The sequence below is a fragment of the Erpetoichthys calabaricus genome, chromosome 16, assembly GCF_900747795.2.
Source record: "Erpetoichthys calabaricus chromosome 16, fErpCal1.3, whole genome shotgun sequence".
Classification (NCBI taxonomy): domain Eukaryota; kingdom Metazoa; phylum Chordata; class Cladistia; order Polypteriformes; family Polypteridae; genus Erpetoichthys; species Erpetoichthys calabaricus.
Window position 1 is genome coordinate 63,213,047 of NC_041409.2, and position 15,763 is coordinate 63,228,809.

Consider the following 15,763-nt stretch of genomic DNA (forward strand, 5'->3'; position numbering starts at 1 on the left):
GTTAAGAAAGGCGTAGTGAAAAATGAAATTTTATAGCAAAACAAAGTCATTTAAATTTTCTTGGAAGAGTCCTGCCATCCTGAGTATGATCATTGACCTCATATTGTGGTAATAGTAATGTCACATACAGTATATATGTACACTTAGAGGTATCGGCTATTTGGACAAGACAGCTTAAAGATGACATGGCTCTGTGATTGTAATATAAAGTACTAGGGGGCTCCGCCCCCTGCTCGCTTCGCTCGCCAACCCCTGGTGTTGGGAAATGACAAAGAGCGTGATGTATGAATGAGATATAGAATAGTGTGAAGGTGTAGATGATGCATATAGAAAGCAAACAATAAAGTGTGTGGCACAGTGTAAAGGTTTATTGGAAAATTTCTTTGTAAACGGCGTTTAAGTGTAAAAGGTAATTCCAGGTCAGAACTTGTAAGGTCAATGAAGATGGTCATTGTCGTGATCAGAGTCAACTTTGTCAGAGCTTAGAAAGAGTTGTGTCTCTCCAGGAAGTAATGCAATGACTTGGGTATTTATGTTTTACACATTAATATTGTTTGGACATAATATAGTGCGTTGTGTTAAAAGGGGCATTTGGTCTAATGAGATTGCTGTTCCAAATCTCTCTGTAACTAAGTCGTTGCAGATAAAGGCTTGAGGAATTGTAATAATATCTGGGTGAAGTCTATCTGTATGGGTGAGTGTACCATCACCCAGTTGTAATAACCAATTGTTATGATCTGGATCTGGACATCGCATGTTTTGTACTAACTGTATCTTTTGAAAGCAATGCCAATTGTCTGCGTATTTTAAGGTGCAGTGAACAATAGCTGAGCGCATGGCATGTGGAACAATAGCTAAGCACTGTCTAAAATCTCCTCCTAATAAAAGTACCTTTCATCGAAAGGGAATATTATTATTCATCAACGTTTGTAGAAGTTTATGAATGGTGTTGAGTAAGTGACTGGATGCCATTGGACATTCATCAATAATTAACAGTTTTGCAAGACGGATGTCACGTGCAGTGCTACTGTTCATGTTCATAGTGGATAGCGATTTGTAGGATCTAATGCAGTTCATAAAGTTTTTACTTTCAGGTACATCGTTAGTTAGAAGCTTCTGTAGATATTCAGGATATGAATGTAAAGGAGGCAGTCTAATTTGACCCTTTTGACAACAACGTGTAAATGTATTACTTGTATTGCCAGTTGTTTCTTCAGGGAAGTTAAGTGAATGACAATGATTGCAAATGACATTCATTAATCCGAATGAATTTTCCTGAATAGCGGACTCATTATTGAACGCGTTGTCAGCTAACTGGCGCAAGCGTTTAGCAGGTGTCTGTCGTTGATGTCCGTGACCTGTATGTTTTGCTTGTGCCGTTTGAGAGGCGCGTCGTTGTATGTCCAGTATTTGGGACGTGTTGTTTTGGAACTGTAATCGATTTGCCTGTGCTGTGTGAGAAGCCCGTTGTAGTTTACGGCGTGCATTGTTTGTATTGAGCCTTGCCCGTTTTTGTATGTAGGTCAGTTGAGCTTTCTCTTTTTGGAGCCTTGCCTGCTTGTTTTCCGGCATTCCAGATGCGCGGTGTAGACGTCTGCGTTTATTTATTTTGTCCCTTCGCTGTCGTTTCTGTATGTCTGAGACGGGAGGTGTTTCGTTTTGAACACGTGCCTGTATCGATGCAGCACTGTGAGACGCGCGCTGCATGCGTCTACGTTCATTTTGTACCCGTGATCGTGAATTCATGACTTGTTTGTTCTTCAGCGTTAGATATATGGATAAGTAATAAGGAGGATCGCACTCACTGTTAATATGGAGCCTTTTCTGCGGTTGAACGGTTAATAGTGCCTCATTGTAATGAGATCCACCTATGCTGCATAGTGTGAACGTGTTGAGATGACGTATGTTTAATACGGACGGTTCATTTAGAAATGGGGCTTTGTGTGTCATTTGTTATTTATGTTAGTGTGGTCGTGGGTCTGAATCGTCGTTTTTGTGTACGTTTCGTGTGCTATGTCCGTAGTCTGTCCCGTTTTGTGTCCAATGGGCTTTGTGTGGTGCTCGCGGCTTCTTTTTTTTTTGTGTGGTAGGGGCTTGTTGAATCCTTCTCTTTGTGTGTGTCCCGTTTCGTGTGCAATGGGTTTCGTGCACAGCGCCGGCGTCTGACTCCTTTTTTCTGTGGTCTGACTCCTTTTTTCTGTACGCGGTGCCTCATTTCTTATTTTACGTTGCATTCCATCCGGTTCCCGTTGCTTGCTTTGGATTTGTGGGGCGCCTGCGCAGTACGTCTTTTGCATCCACGGCCCATTGCCGGATGTCCCTGCGTCCATCCGGTTTATCATTCTCGGTTAGTAATGTGGATATGGAAGCCTTACAATACCACATGTGTTCCTTTACATTGCACATTTTGGATTCTTACAGGTAAGTGGAGCTTTACATTACCACAGATACATTCCCACCAGCCTATACTTTCTGCAAGAAAATTTTATTTGGAGGACAAAGTTTTTATGTTTGAATTCAGTTTTACCAACCTTACAGTTTTTGTTTAGTGCATATTCATGAATATACAAAGCAGATTATTGCTACATTGTCTTCCCTTTTTTAGATTAAAGAATATTCCCAGCACCTGAATGAGCTGGAGGAGAAACTGAAGAAACGGATGCAGGATTTTCAGATGATTCAAAGTGAGCTGAAAATGATGAATGAATTTCGAAAGAAGAAACCTGAGCTGGAGAGAGAACTCGAGGATGTAAGTGGAGCATGCTGTGCCTTCTTCATCTGAGATGATCACTAAGGTTCATTTGCTTAGAAATCCATCTAGGATTGCCATTCCACTAGTTTATTTTGAGCAAAATGGCATATGTTAGAGCTCAGAAACTTCATACAAAAAATGATAACAAATGCCTGCGGTGGGTTGGCACCCTGCCCGGGATTGGTTCCTGCCTTGTGCCCTGTGTTGGCTGGGATTGGCTCCAGCAGACCCCTGTGACCCTGTGTTCGGATTCAGCGGGTTGGAAAATGGATGGATGATAACAAATGCTGTGGGATTCATTCACCTTATGATGGATTTGTTTTGTAATTTTAGAAACAACATTTTTATTTGGCATAGTGCTGTGTTGGTTAGCAAAGTTATCTCACATCCTCAGTGTCCTGTCTGCATGGAGTTTTGAAATTCTAACCAGTGCTTTTAATTAGCAACTCTGTATTTGCCCAGTGTACACCGTGTTTGACTAAGGATCATTCCACGACTTGTATTGGCTCTAGCCTCTGCATCCCTATATAAATGGATAAATGGAGCTTTCATATCTCTCTATTATAATAAAAAAATCCTGGGACGAGATGTGACTTTTTCAGAGAGATACAGTACTTTCACGTCCCGCGAGACGAGACTTTGTGCCATGAGATTTAACCATGCCTGGGGCCAGAAATAAAAGATGTAAAAGGCGCTATATAGCGCCCGACCCGGCACAGACTCAGGCAGAGGCACGTACTTAAATAAAACAGTTTTTATTTCTCTTCAGCTGTGGGGCACGCCTTCCCCGTGTCCCACAGGCCCAACACAGTCCCAAATACACTCCCAATTAGCACAACAAACCACACTTCTTCACTCCACCTCAGCACGACCACTCCTCCTCAGGCTTAGTCCTCCTCCTCCCGACTCTGGCTCTCTGAGTGGTGGTGGCTGGCCCTTTTTATATCCCACCCGGAAGCGGTCCAGGTGCTTGGCCACCTGGTCCTAATTGCCCTTCCAGGTGGGGCTGAAGGTATGACCAGCCAGGCTGCTGACTCCACGCAGCTCCCCCTGGCGGCCATCCGAGCCCCCAACCAGGCTGGGGAGGACTCCATCTCCCATGGAGCCATGCGCCGGGTTGGGGAATCATTGGCTGCCAGGGAGGCTGCCACCAAGCGTCCTGGGGGAGGTATTGAACAGTCCATGGCTGCTCCCCCGGAACAGATGTAGCAGAGGCGTCCCTGCTGGGCATGGGACCCGGCTGTCCTTTACAGTGACAAAGAGTAGATGACCAAGTAGAATGTTGTAAAGAAATCAAAAACGTTGGTGCGATACACATGCAGAGCAGGATAGAGATAATGAAAGTACGAAAATTTGAAATTCTCAAAAATATGATAGTAAAGATCGCATTAGCGCAAACAAATGGAAAATATTACTCAGTGAAATAACGGAACAGCGAAAAGAGATCGAATATATTGTTCGGAGTTAAACATTAAGTTGGAGACTTGTAGATCATCTAATTCGTGTTGCCATCAGGGAAAAGTACTGTTTCTTCCCAATGAAGAGGGGTATCCGTGAGAAATAAAAGATTTGTTGTTTGGTAAAAGTGAAATCCAGAGACGTGAAGTAGCTGGCACGTAGCGCAGGCTGGGGTGAGGTTGGCAGGCGAAGCCAACTAGTTTAAATAAAATATACCTTAAAAAGGCTTCAAATCATATTACAGAATTTGGCATCTGAAGTCCCTCAGCAGTTTGTATATTTGAACCACAACTGTTGCAACACATTGTATGGTTGGCCTGATTTTGAGAATGTTCTACATTGCATTTTATTTATCATTTAGCAAAACATGTAATTACCTGTAAAGTGGACCGCATGTAGTCTCCTTTACATTTTTGATGAAAAAGTCAAATACTGGGCAGGCAGTGGGAAAATCCAGAAGAAGAGACAGCCCCAGGAATGTTTCCCTACCTATGGGTTTTGTTTTTAGATACTGTGCAACCTGTGGTATTTTGCAATACTTAATTTAAATTTGGCATAAGGAGACAGTTCTCTATTGTGGTTACAATGTATGGTTGATCTATGTGTTTGCCTGTGATAGTATTATCTATTTATTATTATACTCCATTTCTTAATAATTCATTATAAAAGTTATTGCACACTATAGCTTAACTATGAACAATCTAATTATTTTAAAATCTGTGAGGAGATAAGTCTTTGTTTAGCTGGAACAATTCTATTGCAGTACTGTATTGCCTACTCCATTGTTTCCATATTTTATGTGGGTGAAGATTTTCAAGTGGTTGACACAGGGCTTTTACCTTAGTGCCAGGGTGATTTCCACAAACTTCAGAAGCTCTTAGGCTAGTTAAAGTCATAGAATATCAACACTCTGTAGAGTTTTTGTCTACTTCTGACTTTTCCAGTATCATTTTAAATATGCTTTCAATCCCTCTACAGATAAGAGAAAATATGTATGTTGCAAAAAAAGAACACAGAGAAAATCTGGCAAGAATGGAACATAAATTTTTCTCAGAAAAGGTAAATCTATAATTATATAACTTTAAATAACACTACAGTGCCATGTTTTGAAAACTATATTATAGTATGGCTTGGTTTTAGTTTGTCAAAGCTCTAATAAAAAATATTTTGTACTTAAACGTTGGCTTTAATTAGTGAAGTCATTTACACGTGATACTCTATATAAAAAGCAGGTATTAATTTCATTTGAAGTTAGGTTTATGTTTAAAAATGCTTCCATTTTAATATCGCCACACTACTGGAGATACCTAGTATTCAGGATCTTCACAAATCTGTAAATATTTTACAGTAATTTACTCACACAAACACAGACTTACTGCATACTACTGTACTTGTGTGAATTTTCTCAGGGTGTTGAGCATGAAGTGCTGGCTCCATTTTAGTTGTCTAGTTATTTTTACATGTTTTCTTTAATAGTTGCATCCATCAAAACAGTTGAACATATGGGTTACAAACGAGTGAACTGAAATCATAAAAATAATTTTTCCCAGTCTTCACTCTAATACTCTTTTGCTGACTAAATGTTATGCCATAGACTAAATCTATTGTGTGCTTCATATTTCGTACCATTTGTGCAGTTACATATTGTTTGCTGAGAGCTAAACCCTTGGGTGTTTTTTAGAAGAATCTTCATACTCACTTAATTTTGCATGTAATGTTTACTGAGGATTTTGAATTCGAGAATGAAGACTGGGGAAAAGGATTGCTACACTGCCGTTCTTCGAGTCCAGATAGCACCTTAATAAATATGCTGTGATGTCTCCACCACATTTTCCAGAATATAACCTGTAGTAACTGTCACCACATTACAGTACTACTGCTGTCTGAACACTGGACTCCTATTTGTTTGACTTAGTTTGAAAATAGCACAACACAAATTTCTGTCTGCTGTAAATAATAGTAAAAGTATGTATAAAAATATATATATTTAAAGCCAATGTAAGTTAATCTTTTTGAGTAGCTTGTCAAATTTAAAACTTTGCCTTTTCTGAGTTAATGTGGGTGTATGCTAGAGTGTGCCCACAGATGGACTGACGCTTCCATGACAGACTCTGACCCCATATGTCCTTGCGCTAGATTAAATCAAATTGATAATGGATGGATGAATTATAATGTACATAATATATCAATAACTACTTAACACTTTTCTAACTATCTCTTTATCTTGTAGCTTCGTTTGGAAAAAGAGACTGAACTGAACATTGCCCAGCTGGCCGAGAAAGCTCAAAATGAGGCTATTCTGTAAGTTTTCAGGTTTTTCCAATTGCAGTATATTTTTGATTTTGAAAGATTTCTCCACTGTTGGAAAACAAACTCACAATAAGAATGTTCTTTGTCTTAACAATCATCTGATGTCTCATCTAGACCTGGCAAGACTGATATGAAGAGTCATCTACTCGCATGTTAAAACTTAAATGTGGTAGACAACCGAAGAGGAATTCCCACACATATTAATATTGCACAAGAATCGACAGAAATAAATGGTTCTTGTAAAACATTGTGGTTTATTTAGGAGAAAGAAATACTTGTGTAATATGAGGCTAGTCTAGGTCTGAGTGCTTGAGTGTTGAGTTTTCATCTTCTGGAATTGTCAGAGCTCATGCAATGTAGAACAGCACACAAGTATTATCTTGCATCCCGAAGAAAACTAGGCAAAGCTTGAGCAACTATAATTAAGAAATAAAACACAGAAACAAATATTGCAATACTAATAATGGCAAAATATCATGAGTAACAGCAATAGAAAGGTGACACAATAGTGTACGTATCTGTAGTGTTTTGGTCTCCTTTCAACTGGTGACACTAAATCGCCCATTTTTCCTGCTATAGACTGGTTCAGTACTCTGTCAGTGTTGCTACTTTATGTTTGTTACGTCTGTTCATACATTGTTAATCCTGCTTAATCAAATTCAGGGTTACACAAGGGCCAGAGACTATCCTGGCTGCCTTGGGTACAAGAGAGGAGACAACCCCGTCCATCTGTGAGCATACACATGCACTCATATGGCTCCTGTTTTAGAGCAGCTAATTAACCTCCAGCACTTGGGATGTGGGCGGAAAACCGGAGAACCCGAAGAAGAACCTATGGAGATGTGGGAAGAGTGTGCAAACTCCACAATGGCAATGACTGGGCATGGGATTTAAACCCAAGATATCTGATTCATAAGGTAGCAATGCTAACCTCTGCCTCACTTTGCCATCCCATATTAAATTCACATACCAGGATACGATGGCTGGACTACCAATGTTCTTATGAGATTTTAAATATGGTGGGCCTGTTAAAGAATTTAAACTTTACAGACATTGATTTTGACTGATTTACATCAGCTACCTGCTCTTTTTTAAGTCAAACACAAGTTCTCCGTTACTTCTATTTCTGTAGAAACAACAATAGTGTATTTCTCATTTTTATAACTTCAGGATAAATAACCAACCTTTTAATATTTCTATGTGGTTAGCACACCTAAGGGATAAATGTTTTCATAAATAAATACTGAAATGCTTATAGGCTGCTGGTGCCATGACGACTATGCCTGTTTATTCCTGTTTAAATCTATTAATGTACTTGTGATGCCATTTGCTATATAGTTAAAAAAATGTTTTACACATATATAATTTTACACTTGAAAAACAGTTTTGCAGCGCTGAAGCTTTGAAAACCAGATTTGTGGCTTTCCCTTCATTTCTTTAAGTGAAAGAAGGCTGTGTGGTCCGGTGGTTACAGAAAAGGGTTTGAAACCAAGAATATCACCCATGTTGGATCACACCCTCTTCTGTGTGAAGTGCTCTGGGATCACTCCTAGGATCTGAGGAACTTCTCTCTACACCATTATACAGTATTTACATTACGAGTATCACTGGTGTAAGCTCAGCTTTGTTGTATAGAGATGCTTAGTACTGTTAACAGACAACCTTTCTATTTTTCACAAGAATGGAATTTAAAATGAGCTTTTTCGGAATGGTGACTGTTTTTTTTTTTTTTTAGAGAAGCAGCAAAGGTTTATGCTCAAGTGCTGTCTCTTCTTCAAGCTAACTCTCCGGTTCCCACGCTAGGTTTCACTCCACCCCACCTTCACTTTGAGTCCATGTGGTTGGTGTGGTTCAGTTTTGCATGCCATGTTAAATATTTGGGGGGGTGCCTTTGGACTCACAAAGGCCCATAAAATAAACAAGACAAGGGAATGCAGCATATAGTTGGCTTTACGGGAAACTACAGCACTGATCTCTATAAAGAAATGCAGACAAGTATGTCTCTGTAATGATAGCATGACCTATCCAACAATGAAAGACAACAATGTAATAACCGCAGCGGTTTTCTTTCTTTTTTTCAGACCTGCTGCATCAGGAAGGTGTTTTCACGGTCTATGCCCTATGAGTGCACCATTCTGACCTATTCTATATGTTCTGGTGTCTTTTTCTACTTCCGTTTTCCCCTAAACATGAGCTTCTCTCACTAAGGTACAGCAGGAGTCAGTTCTTCTCTTATTTTCTCTTCACAGAGTTGTACTGTAGATGGGGACATTATCTTGACACCTTTCTTACCGGCCTATTCTTCTCACTTGAGAATGTTCTGTACTGTTTCCAACTTGAGCAGTGTGTGTGTTAGTCTGCTCAGTTTATTTAATGTGTTGCTGTACCTTTGTATATGCAGAGCACCACACTGAAAATCTGTTCAAACTCGCCCTGCCAGGATGGTCAACAGAGCCCTAGGTGAACTGTGAAAAAGGAAGCATGACACATTAATTTAGAATAATGTAAAATATTATATACTGTATATTATGAAGTGAGCATACATTGTTGTTTATGGCATGGTGGATACCATTGCTGCCTCACATCCCCAGGAAAATGGGTTTGAATTCCAAAACTTCACGTCCCCAAACTCATCTTTGCAGGCCTGTTTTTTTGTAATTTAGTTTTCCTTCCACATCCCAAAATGTGTGTGTGTAGTTAATTGGTAAGATAAAGTAACATATGTGGGTGATTGTGGAGGATGTGCCTTGCAACAGATGGGCATCCTATCCAGGTCCGGTTCCCAGCTTGTGCTCAATGCTGGCTCGATTGACCTCCAGATACCCTAAACATGGATTAGGCTGATTTAGAAAAATTCCATAATGGATGGAGCTCATTTTTACATACAGAGGTAAATCACCAGTGTAGTTCTCTAAAGATAAAGTATTTAAAACTAATCTGCCTTAAAGATGCACTCAGATTTTGAGTAATATTTGTTACAAGCAGTTACACACTCCAGCCTCTCCACAATGCTAATTGAGAAAAAAAAGAGTAAAGCGAATAGACAGGTCCCTTAAAAAATGACGAGATGTCCAAAACAGTTTTTTTTGTGCCTTTTGACACTGGCAAAAAGTAGTTTACCAACGAGCAAAATGAAAGTGTGATGGTTAGAAACTGAAAACAAATGTACAACATAAAAGGCCAGTGGGGAGTATGGCAGAGGTCTGGCACATTTGCACACTAAACAGCAGGATGTTTCCTGTTTTCTTCTGCACAGGCAGCTGGACGATACAACCCGCTCTGTCTTTAAGGAGAATGTCAGACTTAATGAAGCCCTGAGGTACCACATGAAAGAAGCTGAGGACATGAAGAAAATGACAGTGACACTTGTAGAAGAAAATAAATTTCTTCTTCAGGACAAGGTATAAATAATAATAGTGGACTGAAAAGGCGATAATGAAAGTATATAATTTAGTATGGAAAAGACTAGCAAGGAGTATATTTAATATATTACACAGAAGATGCTCCTTTGATGTATTTTTGAAGACCTAAACATGCCTTCTCATCTCATCTCAGCGTTTTCTCAACCCAGTGGCAGTAGGCCACTGGTCAGCCCAGACTTCCCTGTTCCCCAGGTACAGATTCCAGCTCTTCCTGAGGAATTCCCAGGCATTCCCAAGCCAGATGAAAGGTACAGTCAAATAAATCTGAAGGAGTCAAACCTCTCCCAAATAACACAGAGATCACAAGTGAAGACAAAAATATGCATGTATTAACAAAGAACCTCACAATCTTAATTTTTAATTTGAACCCTCACAAGTGAGGAAAAATGGGCCTATACAAACTCTTCCAAAACTGAGAAGCGCCTGCTCCATTTACATTACAAATGCAGTTTCATTTATGCAATAAAATAAAAAAAATGTCAGCCTTGTAACTCAGTGGTGGCATGCCCACCCTACAAAGCTTGGAGTCTGTTTGATTTGAGTAGACTGAGTGCATTTTGCATGGACCACCATGCTCCTAGAATTCTCGGGGTCTTGGTGTGTCTCTCTCACAGTTCACGTCTGTCAGGTTGCTGGGTGAGTTTTCCTAATACCACGGATACATAACTGAGAAGATTTACTTTGCAGTAAGGAGATTGTGGGTTCGCTTCCCGGGTCCTTCCTGTGCAGAGAGCACTTTTGAGTAGTGAGAAAAGTGCTATATAAATGTAAAGAATTATTATTATTATTATAATTATTACTTGGGTTCCATACGTAGTCGGTGTACAATTTACATGTTATTAACATTTTTTACCTACATTTTTGATTTGCATCCCTTAGTGTCGGTGAGTCAAAAATGGTCAAGTGCAAGTGCGACTGACCATGTACATGCCCTGTAATAGGTCGGTGTTTTGACCGGTGTTAGCTCTTTACTTGCATGCAGCACTGCTGAGATTGGCTTCAGCAAACCACAAACCAGCACTAAAAAAAAGAAACTTATGATTGCGTGGGCTTATTATGACTATCCAAACAGTTTGCTTAGCACATAGAGTACTAGGGTGTTGTACCGTGTTAGCCATTATGAATGTAGAGAAAAGCCAAGCAAAATGACACCTTTTATTGGCTAACTAGAAAGATTACAATATGCAAGCTTTCGAGGCAACTCAGGCCCCTTCTTCAGGCAAGATGTAAGCACATAGAGTAAGATCATTTGAAGTGAGAGGTCACTTTCTGCTAAAGAGGACCAGGGATATAGAAAATAGCAGACTGCAGTCCCAAAATGTCATTCTTATAGTAGATTTTTGAATCAACATATAACAGGAACTTAAAATGCAATTTTCTAGTGCTTTATTAGTAAGAGAGGTACTATGAGGAGTGTCCATCTATCAGTCCACAAAGGGAGCTGAAAGCACCGGAGGCAAGGCAGAGACTAAGTCTGGACAAGCTGACAGCATATCCTGGGGAATACTCATCTACTGTACACTTGGACAAATGAGAATTACAAATTAATCTAGACGAAGGGTCTCCAACCTTTTTCCCCTGACAGCTACTTTTACAAAATGAAAATGGCCGAGAGCTATTCATGTTTTCTAATGTTTATTCTTATAGCTTATTTCAACCCAAACAAACTGAATAAGCTTGTTTTGCCTAAACATTTGCAAAATGTCTGTGTCCACAACTCACATTTTGCTTTAAAATATTACAACAAATATTTAGTTCACCTGCAAGTGCATTTTGTATGTCTGTATGCATTTTCTAGCGTATCTCACACTAGTGAATTAAAACACGAAGGCTGTCAAAACAAAACAATGCAAATACAAATACACAGATATTACTTATTCGTTTGTCATTTTGTTCCATGTCACAGTTTCACTTTATTCACATGTCCAGCTGCATGTGTGATGTGTTATTTAGTTAGTCAGATGACTGGCAGGCACTGCATGGAGTCAACAAGAGAGGTGTATGGTGGAGTGTAGCCACTTAGGTTCACTCTTCTGGAGTCATTTAAATGTTCATCTGTCAGTCTTGTTCTGAACTTTGATTTCATGATGTTCATGTCAGAAAAGGCAGACTCACAGAGATATGTAGACCCAAACAAAGCAGGCATTTTCAGAGCTGCTTGGTGAAGATTCTTATAGTTATCTGGCTCTACTAAGCTCCGGAAATGCTGAGAATGCTGTTGAGACTTTAACTGCACATTATTTTGAAGGTTTACTTATATATGATACCAGTAACGGCACACTGCACAATAATGTGCAGTAAATACACTTCACTGCGAGCGTTCTAGCTTTTCTCACGTGATCAGTGTCTTTTTTTGTTGTCGCTGGATGGTGTTTTGTTCTGTCTCATTTACCTTTGCAATTCTGACACGTTTGACCACTGATTGCTGATGTCGATTATCCTTTTCCTTAGTCTCATTTGCTCTTGCGATTGTCTTTCACTCAGTCTTGGCATGTCTTTGTTGTATGGTCTGTTCTTTGCTCTCAGTTGCTCCAGCAATTCTCTTTCGCTCTGCGTCAGCCTGTCGTCAATGCTGAGTGCACTCTTCATATTTTTCCTACTCTTTCTCTGTATGTTTAGCATTCGTTTGCTCAGAGGTTGATGCGCTTGCTGCTTCCTGAGCAGCTCTTCTATTCTCCACCATACCGGCCAGCTTCTTCTTTTCTTTCGTTGGCATCTTTTTGTGTTAAAACTGATTAATCAGTTTTTGTGTTGTAATTACTTAGTACGTTTTCCTTAATTTTTCACTTAAGCTGGCACTTAAGTCTTCAATATGCCTCAAGAATTATTTAAGATATGAAGAGGTAGAGGAAGTGACGGTGAAGGTGATAGGGATGAGAACGGCACATGTACTTGTGCGCCGCAAGGCCTCCCTGGTGGCCGCTGCCGAATGTTGATTCTACAATAAAATAATAATAAAAAGAGAAATAATTCCAAAACTCTTCACTTTTAATATAAAGCTGTAGTGCAGAGTTTCAGCTTAGTATATGTGTACCAAATTTCAGGCTACAGGTTATTTGATTTTTGACCTTGACCTTCCTGGGTTGGCCTTTGACCTTGGAGGTCAATCATCACCCCGAAAGCGGATAATAGACATCACATAGTATATGTGTACCAAATTTCAGGTCAATAGTTCAAAGAGTTTGTGAGCTACAGGCAATTAAAAATCCTGTACAGACAAACGAACGGCCACGGTAGCGTATTATATAAGAAGACATAACATCCAATGTCTGTCTGTCTGTCCGCTTTTCACAAGAGAACTACTTAACGGATTTAGATTGGGTTGAACATTCCAGTTGATTTTGTGACTTCTCTCATCGCACTATGTATCATAGTTCACTTGCGGTGCCGATTTATTTGCGTGAATCCAAGAAACACACCTCAGGCCGAGGGGAGTGGCCGTCGTCACTCACTCGCCAGCTTCAGGGCATGTTCCTTAACTCCGCTTAGCTAGCGAACAAGAGAACAATTGAATTCAACTTTGTTTGATATTTCAAATAAACTGTTACTTAGGTCTTGATGAGTTTGAGTCAGGATATTCTCATAAGTGTATGTGACATTGAAAAAATAGATTACAATTCAGACTGTGGATCGTGATATGATTTTTTGCAAAGATCGCCCACCCCTAATTTGACTAATCAAGTTTTCAAATTTATGTAGGATTCACTAACCCTTTGGCGAGCTACTTGGAAAAGGGTTGCAAGCTACCGGTAGCTCGCGAGGGATGTGTTGGAGACCCCTGATCTAGACTATATATGTTTCTGATATGGGAGGAAAATTAGGAGAAAAGTTTTTACAGGAGAGAACATGCTGACTTCATATAGACAGTGCCTGGCCTGGTATTTTGAACCGATTCTCCTGGAGCTGTAAGGCTGCAGATTCAAATATGACAACAGGAAAATTTCAGGTGCCTTTCTTTCCCTTAATTTTACTCCTAACCCTTTCCAAAAAAATTAACATTTTGAAACCTACTTAATCCAGCTCAGTATAGCAGTTTTGGGTTTGAAGTCCTGTCCTGGTAACATAAGGTGCCAAACAGCACCAGAACATCACACAGCTTACTCATGCACACACACACACCTTTACAATCACAACTTAACTTAATGTCTGTGTCTTTAGAATATGGGACACATGGAGAGTATTCAAAATCTACACAGATGGAAATCAAATGTGTCAATAAAGTCCAAAATGTTAGAGCTGTGAGTCAGCAACAGTGAACGCTCCTCCTCCCATTTAGCTCAACCCATTTTTAAAAACCTTATTTGAAATGTAACGAATACTCATTAGCTCGTATTATGTCTTTGAAGGTAACCAATGACCTACTTATGCAAGAGAAGATTGCTCAGGTAAAACGACAGAAGGAGGAGATTCTCGAATTGCAGAAAAAAGTGTCAAGTCTGGAGCAAGCCCTTGGCCACATAGCTTGCGAGTTTGAGACAGAGAAGCAGCTAACTGTGAAGCAGGCTCACGTCACAACAGAAGTAGGCCGATCTGAAATGGAAAAACTTCAGAAACTCCTCCAAATGAAGGACAAGGAGATGAATCGGGTGAAATTACTTGCAAAGAATATTCTAGATCAGCGCACCCAAGTGGAGCAATTTTTCTTGCAAGCGCTGGACCACGTAAGGCAGGAAATCACAGCCAGCAGGGCACAGTACAAACAGGCAGCCCAGGATGCCTATCAGAGAAAGATGCAGATGGCACGGAATGGGCAAGAAGAGTATCCCAGAATTAGAACCTTTACCAAAAATGAGCAGAGCACCAACAGTGTCTACCATGACTTGGAAGAAGCTGATAAGTGGTATGATTTTGCTTAGATATTCTCATTTGCATCTCTTTAGTTTCCGTCTTCCAGTTTAAGACCAGGTCAGTAGTTATGTGACAATAATTTACACTTCTTCTCAGGTCTTACATTTCTTTTTTGTACGTCAGTATATCTCAGCGTTCTTAGAAAAATCACCAGAAAACATATCCAAGCCTTCAGTGCAACATGGTGGGCTGAGGTGATGACACACTCCTTATCCTTCACCTTGCGCACACATTATACTGTAGTCATATGAAAAACTTTGGGAACCCCTCTCAGCCTACATAATAATTTACTCAACTTTCAACAAAAAAGATAACAGTGGTATGTCTTTCATTTCCTAGGAACATCTGAGTACTGGGGTGTTTTCCGAACAAAGATTTTTAGTGAAGCAGTATTTAGTTGTATGAAATTAAATCAAATGTGAAAAACTGGCTGTGCAAAAATGTGGGTGCCCTTGTAATTTTGCTGATTTGAATGCATGTAACTGCTCAATACTGATTACTTGCAACACCAAATTGGTTGGATTAGCTGGTTAAGCCTTGAACTTCTTAGACAGGTGTGTCCAATCATGAGAAAAGGTATTTAAGTTGGTCAATTGCAAGTTGTGCTTCCCTTTGACTCTCCTCTGAAGAGGGACAGCATGGGATCCTCAAAGCAACTCTCAAAAGATCTGAAAACAAAGATTGTTCAGTATCATGGTTGAGGGGAAGGCTACAAAAAGCTATCTCAGAGGTTTAAACTGTTAGTTTCAACTGTAAGGAATGTAATTAGGAAATGGAAGGCCACAGGCACAGTTGCTGTTAAACCCAGCAGGTCTGGCAGGCCAAGAAAAATACAGGAGCGACAAATGCACAGGATTGTGAGAATGGTTATAGACAACCCACAGATCACCTCCAAAGACCTGCAAGAACATCTTGCAGCAGATGGTGTATCTGTACATCGTTCTACAATGCAGCGCAATTTGCACAAAGAACA

The 15,763-nt window shown here is 39.9% G+C and overlaps 1 protein-coding gene across 1 annotated transcript in view; it reads left to right on the forward strand.

The window, feature by feature from the left end:
• The window catches only part of si:ch211-163l21.10 (basal body-orientation factor 1), a 43,044-nt gene that overhangs the window by 20,805 nt on the left and 6,476 nt on the right, over nt 1–15,763 (forward strand). Inside the window, exons 4-8 of the mRNA XM_028821298.2 lie at nt 2,606–2,749; nt 5,189–5,269; nt 6,441–6,511; nt 9,777–9,921; nt 14,289–14,782. Of these exons, the coding sequence (XP_028677131.1) occupies nt 2,606–2,749; nt 5,189–5,269; nt 6,441–6,511; nt 9,777–9,921; nt 14,289–14,782 (935 nt within the window). The remainder of the gene's footprint in view (nt 1–2,605; nt 2,750–5,188; nt 5,270–6,440; nt 6,512–9,776; nt 9,922–14,288; nt 14,783–15,763) is intronic.